Source organism: Lotus japonicus, chromosome 5 (assembly GCF_012489685.1).
Source record: "Lotus japonicus ecotype B-129 chromosome 5, LjGifu_v1.2".
In the NCBI taxonomy this organism is placed as follows: Eukaryota; Viridiplantae; Streptophyta; class Magnoliopsida; order Fabales; family Fabaceae; genus Lotus; species Lotus japonicus.
In genome coordinates, this window is record NC_080045.1 from 52,878,320 (window position 1) to 52,889,525 (window position 11,206).

General features: G+C 33.0%; 1 protein-coding gene across 2 annotated transcripts; it reads left to right on the forward strand.

Moving 5' to 3' along the window:
- Window positions 1-1,434: 1,434 nt before the first annotated feature.
- LOC130721029 (uncharacterized) lies at window positions 1,435-6,565 on the forward strand. 2 transcript variants are annotated; one of them, XM_057571752.1, is made up of 3 exons: window positions 1,435-1,596; window positions 3,051-3,806; window positions 4,487-6,565. In XM_057571752.1, the coding sequence occupies exons 2-3, from the start codon at window positions 3,051-3,053 to the stop codon at window positions 6,260-6,262; spliced, it is 2,532 nt and encodes an 843-aa protein (XP_057427735.1). In that variant the 5' UTR covers window positions 1,435-1,596; the 3' UTR covers window positions 6,263-6,565. The 2 variants fall into 2 exon arrangements, with proteins under 2 accessions (XP_057427735.1, XP_057427734.1); XM_057571751.1 differs by lacking the exon at window positions 1,435-1,596 and having other exon boundaries at window positions 1,624-3,806.
- The last annotated feature ends 4,641 nt before the right edge of the window (window positions 6,566-11,206 follow it).

An 11,206-nucleotide genomic window follows, 5' to 3' on the forward strand; every position in this document is an offset into this window, starting at 1 on the left:
CTCTCTTATTTTTGTATGAAAGCTTCTTGTTTTAAAACATTAAAATGTGCCTCGTATTGGACCAAGTCACTCGTGTCATCTATTTCCTGAGTTGTTGTCAGGATTTTTTTTTCAATTATCAGTTTTTCTTTTTTTCGATACATCGGAAAAATAATTATCAGTTTTTCCAACTCAATATAAAATGCTTGAAAAAAAAAACCTCAATATAGATAGTTTAAAAAAAAACTCAATATAAATAAAAATAGCCCTTTATTTGTACATTAAATTGGTCTATTTATTTTTACTTGTAAAATTTCAAAACGTATTTAAATATTTAATTGTCTCTTAACATAAGTTAATGCTTGAGTTCAAAAAAAAATAAAACATAATTTAATGTTTTAGTTTTTTTCGAAAGAAAGTTAATGCTTTAGTTAGTTCTTGGGCATTTTTCTATTACCATCAATTTTCGAAGTTGCCAAACAAAATAAAAGGTAAATTGATACCAGATTCAGGTTCAATTACATAGGTGAAATCAGAAATACAATAATTATTGAAATAAATGATTAAAAATTTCTAGATGTAATTTTTTTGGTACATTAGAAAGTTAAAATTGCACATGTAGGGATTCATCCCTGGACCTTCTCCTCCCCAACTCATATGTCACCCAGCTCTTACCACTTGAGCTATCATACAGGAGCATTTCTAGATGTAATTCATCTCCATGTTCAACAACTACTTTTATCGAACATTTTTTTTTCAATTAAATAATTTTTAACAAGTTTTTTCAGTTTTCAACTAACTTATTAGTTAGGTATACAAAAAATAACATTTAATAAAATACTGAACAGTAAATATGATAATTTCTTATGAAGTTGTCATGGCTGCACTCGTCTTATATATTTTATTTATTAATTAAAATATATTGTTATTTTTATAATCATATTAATATAATAAAAACTTATACATGAAAATAGTAAAAAAAAATGTTATATTTTTTAAGATGAATAATTTGAAATAAATTAAAATACTTAAAGTAGATATTTTCAATTAAATAATATAAAATACAAAAACATTCATATGTATAAGTATGTCCTTTTGAATTATTTTATAAATTCAGCCTATTCAACAACTCGTTTCACAAAACACTTTTTTCTGTCCTTGAAGATTAACTCAAGTGGTAAGAGTTAGAGACATAAGGGTTTGAGCAGGTAAAGGATGAAGGGTGAAGGGTTACAACCCTGAGAAATATTAATTTACTAACATTACTAACAACTAACATTTATTTATAAAAAAACAAAACACGTTTTTAAACAACCAAAAGCTTTTCAGATTTTAAGCTAGCTTATCAATTAGGCGTGTAGAATATAATATAACCTACTAGTATTTGTAAAGATAATTTATTTCCTACACATTGAATCCTAAAACTCATGGGCGTCAACTCAATTCCAATTTCATGAACTCGACCGAGTCATTTGCTAAACGTAACACATTGAGCCGTGTCTTTGGTTACTCTTATTTTCTTTCTTTGTTCCCTCTTTTGACACACTCTTCTCTTCTCTCTTCTTCTTCTTCTTCTTCTCCGCGAATTCACCCATTGAACCCCAACTTCATCACCAGGTTCTCTATCACATCCCTTCTTCCTTTATCTCTTTTACCTGTTGCTTTTCTTATTCACTGCTTGATTCAATGTGTATCATGAATGAAACTTCAAATTTTGTATATATGCAGATTAACTCAAGTTATTATCTTTACATTTACATGTGTGTGTATATGCTTTTAACGTTTCAAAACTTGCAGAGGTTAACAATATTCATCATTCTGTATCATCTAATTATTCAATAATAGTCTTGTCCAATGTGTGTCTAAGCGATGGTATATATACCAAGAACAAGAACGACCCTTCAATATTTTTTGGGTGCTTAAGGTTTCCATGAATGGTTAGCACTGTTTATTGTGATAATCATGTGGGTGTGATCAATTTTCGTGTCAAAATACTTGTTATTTTCTGGTTTCCATGATTTTATAATCATATCTCCTTTTTGTTGTATATGTCTTTTTGTTGTATATTTCAATATACTCGTTAGTTGTAATTTGTAAATTATGCCTGTTAATGTCATTTTATACAAAAGGGTATCTTTTTGCCCTACTGAGATTGCTAATGTAGTGCTCATTATGTTTGATCATTCTGAAGTTGTGTCAAGCTGTGAAGAATGAATGTTGTTTTCGAAAGAGTAGAATTGGCAGGGTTTTATATGATTGTTTTAAGGAGCCATTGTTCTGGATTCTGGATTTTAGGTTCTTTATCTTAATAGCAATTGATGGTTGTAGTGTGAGCTCAGTTTTCGATTAATTTTTTGAGTTACTCGCCCATCAAGAACCCCTTCCCCAAAATTGCTTCTTTTTTGTACCCTAATCCTGGACAGTGCCCTCCAATGCATCAGTGGCCAAGCACTGATTGGGGTTTTGGAGGGGTTGGAAATTCGTTATAATATAGCTGTAAAAGTTGTGTAACTTTGGAAACTCGATTACTAGCCATTCGATTTTTCACACTTGACCAGTTAGAATTGCTTCAGCATAGTCCAAACAGCCTGATGTTTTTTTACTGCTTTTCAAATCCACAAGCTTGTTGTAAAAGATTTATGATTTTCTTAATCCTCAAATAAACAGCTCATAGAGTCAATGGATTTGTTTGATTTTTATAGTGGTGACAAAATTAGAGGTGAAAACAAGGAGAGGTCTAGTATTTTGTTGAATGCTACTGGTTATTTAAAATTAGAGGTTGGAAATTTAAAAATCAGAGGATATGATTAGCAAAATTCTTGTATAGTGTATACTTGAATGCTACTGATTATTAAATCTCAATGTCTTCAAGGCTTCAATACTTATGATACTCTGCACAAGTGCTAGTGAGCTAGGGGAACATTCTGTACATTACTTGTATACGAAGTTCCAACTCATGTTGGAGCATGTCCTTGATCATGTTATCTTTATCTAATCTACATTTTCTTTATGATATTCTCACACATTGGTTGAGTTTAGTTATGAGTTTACTAGCATTTCTTTCTTGGCAGATGGGCTCAAAGGACAAGGGTTATGATAATTTAATGGAGTGTGCATCTAACAGGACATTATTTCCTCCAAGTTTTCTTGATGTAAGCGGCATAGAGCACATAAGTCCTAGAGTTGGTCACGAATACCAGGTGGAAGTTCCTTCCATGATAAATGAATCAGAACGGTCTCAACTTCAAATGAATCCTACTGATTCAGAATTCGTGCATGATAAGTCACATTCCTTTGCATTGGGTTTACCCATCCCACTCTTAATGGTACATGATGATGTGGAGGATAGTAGACATAGAGGGCTAGGAGAAAAAGATGGTGCAGTCAATGTAAATGTATCAGCAGTAGCAGCTAATGTGGAAAAGAATGGTATATTAGATAATGGGAAAGATTTGAGACCAACCACTATTGAACCTGAGATGACAGTTGATCAATTGAGTAAAAGCAAAAGTTCTCTTATGGCCCCTGGTACATTGAGTAACTCTTGGAATGGTGCTGATGTAAAAAGTTTTCTTCTGGGTTTGTATGTCTTTGGGAAGGATTTTGATCAGATAAGAAGATTTTTAGACAACAAAGAGATGGGGGAAATACTTTCATTCTACTATGGGAGATTTCATAAGTCTGATGAATATTGTAGATGGTCAGACCGCAGGAAAAGAAAAGGCAGAAAATGTGTGCATAAACTTTTTGCTGGACAGAAGCAACATGAACTATATTCTCGCTTGATTCCGCATGTCTCAGAAGAATTGAGAGATACTTTGATAGAGGTATTCAATCATGCTATCTTTGAGAGTTTTTGTCTCCAGTGCTGTTAATGAACTAAAATATTTATGTTCCTGCTACCTGAAGGTTAGCTTTGCTTGTGTAAATGCATTCTATGATGGTGAAAATTTCTATCATTCCCCTGCATTATTTCTCTGATGTCTTTTGTAAGTTTCAATGTTGATTTATCCCCCTATAATTTTAAATATAGCCTTCTCCAATATTTTGTTATTTTGAGTTATGCAATTTTGTTATGACTGAGTCATAATTTTGTTAATTATAATCTGGTTTATGTGGCACACTGTATGTGCATGTGTATTGGTCATGTAGAAAAGAAGCTATCAGCAATAAAGGCTGCACTTAATTGTTGCAGTACTTGTTTATAAGCTTTATCGGGCTTAATATATAAAAGCATGGCGCAATTCCACTACTTGGTCTGAATGCACTTAATTTAACCTCATAATATGCACCGGAATCAAATCATTCATTTTGATATGGTTTATTTTACTTTGTATTTTCCTAATCAGATTAATCATTAGATTCAATACCGCGATGGTTATTAAGGCAAAATATTTGATGTACCAGTTGTTTTTCTAGTATGATGTACCAATAATCTTATTTGGAACTTTATGGTTAATGGACTTCTATTTCCTCCAGTTCTAACTTTTCTTATGTCTATTATTAGATTTTTAAGTCATATGAGGAGGGGAAAACTTCCCTACAAGTATATATATCTTCTCTGAAGTCTACGGTTGGACTTGGTGTTCTTGTGGAAGCTGTAGGTATTGGTAAAGGGAAGGAAGACCTTACAAGCTTAGCCATGGAACGTGGGAAGAAAAAGCGGGAGTTTCAGACACCAACTAACACAGCTTGGTCTTCCCTTGGACCCAGTGACATAATAAAAAAATTGACTGGAGGAATTCAACTGAGCAAAGCTAAAAGTAATGATCTCTTCTGGGAAGCTGTTTGGCCCCGCTTGCTAGCAAGGGGTTGGCACTCTGAGTCTGAGCAACCAAAGAATCAAGGTTCCAAAGATTTTTTGGTTTTTCTTATTCCTGGTGTCAAGAAGTTTTCAAGGAGAAAGCTTGTGAAAGGTGATCATTACTTCGATTCTGTTAGTGATGTCTTAAGGAAAGTAGCAGCTGACCCAAATCTTCTTGAGCTTGAAGTTGAAGAAGCTAAAGTTGCTAGCTACAATGATGAAGTGGAAGAAAGTGGATCCAATGAGGATAGTCAATCTGATCATCGTTGCCATAGTTACCTTAAACCCCGAGCTTCTACTAAGCATGCAGATAATATGAAGCACGCAGTTATCGATACCAGTTTGGCACATGAGGGGAAATCTATGATAAGGAAATTGAAATCTGTACCTGGTAATTCAGTGGGTAAAATTGACGTAGATGCACCTGTTATAACATATAAAAGGGACAAACATACCAGTAAAGCAAACCACAGCAAGGGTAAGCTTGATAGCAACAACCAAAAGTCGACAATGTTCGAAGTGGTTGATACCAGTTTGCTTTATGAAGGAAACTTATGTAAGGTTCATGAAATGGAACATGCTTCTAAGATGAGTGGAGTTGCAAGAAAAATTGACATGTTCGATCATGGTTCGCTAAATGAGACAGAAGCTTCTTTACTCATATATACCAAAAAGAAAGTTAGAAATGCTGATTGCCAGAAAGTTACAAAGAACAGAGATTCTACCAGCCTTAAAAAAGCAAATTGTAACCCAGATAACATTGCAAAAAAAAAGGCAGAAAAGCATGAAAATCAGAAAACCAGTGGGTCTGATTGTAATCAAGTAAAAGGAACCATAAAGCATCAATTCAGTCGAAGACCAAGATCAGATCATTCAAATCCTGCAGTTCCTCCCATCAAACGGCGGAAACTGGCTGCATGTGTTAAGGCTGAGACAAGCCGCATACTGGAGAAGAACTCCTCAGGAGGTTTGGGATCAGAAACATTCTCTCAGTCGTCTTGCTTTCCAGACGCCAACAACAATGCTAGTGGTGTTCCAGTCAGTCATCAGAAGGATGTAAGTTTAGTATCTTCTTCAGCTGAAGGAAATCTGGAAGAGAATGATGAGGGAAGCATTCACAATAGAGTTTGTCTTAACAAGTGTATTTCTACTGATAAAGTTGAGAAATGCGAATCCGGATCGCCAATCAACTTCAATGCACTTCAGGTTCCACTGCAGTCTGAAGAGGGTGAAATGATGGCAATGGAGGAGGAAGACAAGCCGAGCCCAAAGCCAAATAATTCAATGACCAGGAGGCAGAGCACAAGACATAGACCATTGACAGTTAGAGCATTGGAATCTTTTGCAAATGATTTCTTGCAAGTACAAAGGAGACGGAGAAGAAAAGACACCCAGAAAAATGAAGACAAAACAATGTTGCATGGAGATTGTAGTGTCAATGAAAATACTAGCAAGCCTCTAGATTGTACTATTGAGTAGTGGTCTGTTATACTTGAAATTTTCCAAGTATGACGTTTTGACTTTTGGAAACTATTGATGCTTCTCCTGTCTGACTTTATTGTATTATATGAAGCTGCCAGGAGATCAGACATACTACATAGAATTTTTCCATGTGGGATATTTGATAAGATAATTTTTTTTAACTGTAAGTTTCATGAGAAGAGCTTAGAGGTTCATAGCTACTATGGTTTAAAAGCACAAAATTTGTTAACTTAGAAGATAAAGGACTCAACACATTCCCTTGTATGTGGCTTTTCATGATCATATACCATTTGTACTGCAGGCTAGAAGATCAGTTATATAATGATTTTATAAGACTTGATATTAAGAAGTTAATTTCAGTTGGTACAGTTGGGTGATAGAACTGAGCAGGAAGAACAAAGAAAGAATAAGAAAATCTTATTGAAAGAATATTGTGTTTATAGGAATGCTAACAAACAAACTGTTTTTCTTTTCAACAACAAACTCACTCTTACAGCAAGCTGACTAACTATTACATTGACCCATTAATTCAGGTCCAAGTCCAACTAGTTCTCGGCCCCCTGCTTAATGGGTCATAAAACAAAGTAGGATCCAATCCAAAAACAAAATAGTGGAGGATGTGGACGGATACCGATAAAGAAAAACATACAAAAGCAATGAAGGATGTAACAAACAATGTGTTGGCTTAGACCTTAGTGGTAAGTAAGCTAGATTCCTATAAGGATGAAAGCACATGTTTAAATCTGAAAGACATTTGTTGGGAGAGATGTGTAACCGTTTTTTGAACGAGTGACGATATCCGTCAAAGACGGAAAAAAAATAGAGGATGTATGTTTATATAACTTGCTAATTTACTCCTTATAAGAAATAAGCGATAGTAAGTTAGTGAACTCCTTACACATACATACATACATGATACATACATAAACCATTTTGGTCTTTGTTTTTGGTTAGCAACCTTTTGATCCAGAGAACAAAATGCATATTTGGTTCTATCATGCCAAATTGGATTTGTAGGATTGTTTTACTTTTTTATCAATACAAATTAAAATTACGTTTTTGTTCCATGAAATTTTGATGCATTAGACTTGTGCTTAAAATGGACACTCTCCTATCTTTAGTTAAACACATTTTTCTTTGGTGCAACAGAGAGCGTATAATTGAACCCTAAAGATGTGCTTTTCAATGAGTGTGATTATTTGTACTTGGCAAACTTTCAAAACAAAATCATTTTAAGTTGGTTGCAGATAGAGACACTTATCTTGTTGATGAAGCTAAATGGACATCTAAATTATCTTATCTTTCAAAATCATTCTTGTATTTGTATAGAAGAAACAAACGTGCTACCAAGCTGCGCTACATCCCTTTCCATCGGTTTCTAGTGTCATTGTAAATAATCTTTGTCTTCTTCCTCCCCCCCCCCCCCCCCATTTTTCTTTTTCTCTTTTGATAATATATAATATAATACAGAAGCAGTTCTCGCTGAATTTTTATGTACCGTGAACACAATATTTTAATTATTTATAATAATCTCTCCAATATATATTATATCCTGTAATTTTGTCTTTATTTTAGTTCTGTATTCTATACCATAGATATGAAAAAGAAAAATCTTCTATGGAATAAGAAAGAATAAAAATACTCATTTAAAAAAAAAGAATAAAAATACTTAACTAAATAAAAAATAAGAGTATAGTAAAATTCACAAAGAGTATAAACAAACGATATATAGATAATAATTTATAGACAAGATATATTAAAAATAGAAAAAATATTCAAAATATTCTAATTAATCATAATTAGATTCATAATTTCAAAAAATTCAAAATAATAATAAACCTATTAGTTGGACTTTTGATATATATATTCTAGGGTTCTGTTCAAAAGTATACCCCCCTTTACTAAATCGTTGATTGTAGTTTTTTTTACTACTTTTATCATTGAAGTATCAATAGTCCAGAAAATAAAAGAGATTTTCAAATTTTGAAATAACAAGAAACTGAAGAATGTTGTATATGGGTTTGTAGCATCCTCAATGCTACATTCTATTTATTCATTCATTTTACTGTTCAAAAAAAAAAATAACTGAAGAATGTAAAAGGCTGAAAGCTTAGCCATCATTGCGCATCCAACTCAGCCGACTGGGGTTTCTTTTTATCATTATTTACCAAACGCCAACAAAAGAACTCGCAATCTCTATGAGGATCTCACCATGCCATTTTAAGTTTAATCATGTTTGCAAAAGAAAAGAAAAATTGCAACATCATCTCCTTCCCCCACTCCAATATTCCAAGAAAGACAAGGAAAGAGAATGATGATCAAATATGTAAAAAGCAAAAGAAAAAGTTGTGATGGAAAATGTTACTTTTTGTAGTTCAAACAATGTGCAATTGCACATGACGAGGAGTACAGCCTTGGGTATCAAAAAGAGTCTCTACTCTCTACCGGCCATGAGGGCTGTCCAAAAGAATTCAGTTCGACCGAACCCGTGAAAACCATCACTTTTTTGCTGAATCGTTTCAGTTAGTTTAGACTGCGGTGCATTCGGGTGGAAAAAATCAGTTTAGAGTGGTTCAGATTTGTTGGTTTCGGTGTCTGGTTTCTAACCCGGACGAACCGTCCAAACTAACTCTAATTAAGAAAAAAAAAAGTGTCCAGCTCAGGCCCAAATAACTTTGCAACATAAATAGACCCACTAACACATTTACCCTAATCTCTTCAACCTCTCTCACCATTCCCTATTTTATCTCCACTTACACTTACACTATGAGAGATAAGAAGATAAAAAGAAAGAGATAAAATAGATGATGTGATAGGAAAAGAAGAAAGAGTTACAAAGATAAAATGAGTGAAAATGATAGTGAAGTATGAATGAATCAAAACTCTTCTATAGGTATTGCCTCGAGTAATAAATTATGTGAACCTTGTTAGGGTTTGGAAATTTGTCGTTAGCATTTTGACGGAAAATGCGCCACCTAAATGGTAAAACCAAAAGAAAAAATTCACACTTTATTATAGGTTCACAAAAAGTGTGAGAAGAAAAGAGAAAAATGAAGCTAGCAAACTAAAATGAAAGATATGATAGCAAAATGATCGATGAACCTCTTTATTGGTGATTGATTCACGGTGAACATTCTCAGTGACTCTTGTGACTTGTGGCAGTTTTAGACGGCACAAGTTACAAAGTTTAGAAAAAATATTAAATGTGATTATGATAGCTAATTTTAAACGACTATAAATTGTACCAACTATACCCGTATAATTTATGAAATTTGAAACCACCACAATCGCGTACTATGTATTGTTTTAACTCCACAATTTGTGGTAGTTAAAAATTGTGACAAATCGCAAGTGTTGCTGAAATTTCGTCAAAAGGAGAGTCTAATGATAAACAAAAGTTCAATTATAATAGTAGTAAGGTCAAGATTTTTACACAAGAGTCAAATTATTTATCAGCAGAGTGAGATCCAGATAGGTTGATCATTGTACAATGGCTTTAGACATGCATGAATAAAGTTTATTTGCATACAAGAAAGTTAAGTTTAGCCCCACAAGCAAGTGAGCTAATGTCCCACATGTGCTTAGTGCAGCTTCCTTCTCACATTTAAATTTGGCATGAGTGCAACTTTTGCTTAAAATGATTGATGAGGATCTTTCATCCATAACACAAAGATTGCCTTTACAGAACTACATTGGTCACTTGATAAGAGCGCATTATCCCCTGCTCCCTCTTGATGCTCATGAAAAACGAAGCCACATACTATTCCTTGATTAATAGTATAGCCATTTACAAAACAATATGATATCATTTTAACTTTCAATGAAAATGTTGGGTGTTTTGTAATTTAATTATTTCAAATTGTTGGATGATTTTATTTTCTATAGTACTTGTGAGGGGAATAAATTATCCTTATAAAATTGGGCTAAGCAGTGTGTTGGGCTATTAATTAAGTAGCGTGTTTTCAGTTTTAATAAATGATTTTTTAAAATGAATTTATTATACTTGGTCCTTCTAAGTATATCACGCAGCTCCATTTAAGAGTCTCAAACCCGAGAATTCTATTTAAATTAAAAAAAAATGTGACAGTTGATTTACATATTTGGTGGTATATTCTCCACTTAAATAATATACTTGATTAAGTACCTTTTTTTTTATGAAAAATGTTAATTTGAGTGAGTTTTATCTCACTAATTTGAGTGAGTTTTTTTAAAATCACATTTTTCAAAATTATAAAAAAAAAACTAAATAATGTAATGTAATCACATTTTTTAGCCAACTATTTTTTTCTCAATATTTTGATTAACTATTATGGTAAGGTGTGGTCTGACCTTTTCCTAGTCCTTATCTTCAATGAATTGTCAGGGGTCAAAGCTAAAAGTCATGGGGCTTGGTGGGCTAAAAAGTTAGGGCCATAGCAGGAGGTTTGGTGGGCTTGCCGCCCTAGGGCCATGAGCCAAATTGACACATATACTTACATATATACCGTCCATAAACTATGTCATCGTATCAGAAGCGAGAATCAAACAACCAACTTTCTAAGAGAATGTGTGGTCTCTCCTTGTCAACATGGTTTTGGTACAACTTACCTATTGGAAGAATTTTACTTCGTTAAATCGATCGACCTACTGAATTTGTCTAGATGTAATGTTAATTTTGGATATCAATGGTCTAACGCCAAAAAATATTTTTATTATTTAAAAATTACAATTATAATTAAATTCATCTTAAAACATTTTTTATTAGGTTTAAGACACAACATGAAGTAATTCTGTTCGAGTGTTCGGATCAAAAATATTTACATTTTAATTAGGTTAAATTTTTTAATTAATGAGTTTTTGAATTTGAAAACTTATTTAAAATGAATTAGATATGTACCATTCAAAGTAATAATTTGAATTCTTAATAAATCAGAGTTTTTAACACATTTCATACTGCAATTC

Bases quoted from the DNA above. Each gene is read 5' to 3' on its own strand.
- LOC130721029 (XM_057571751.1), top strand. From the start codon at position 2,946: ATGTCCTTGATCATGTTATCTTTATCTAATCTACATTTTCTTTATGAT. The intron at 3,807-4,486 runs GTATTCAATCAT...GTCTATTATTAG, and splicing joins TGAGAGATACTTTGATAGAG to ATTTTTAAGTCATATGAGGA.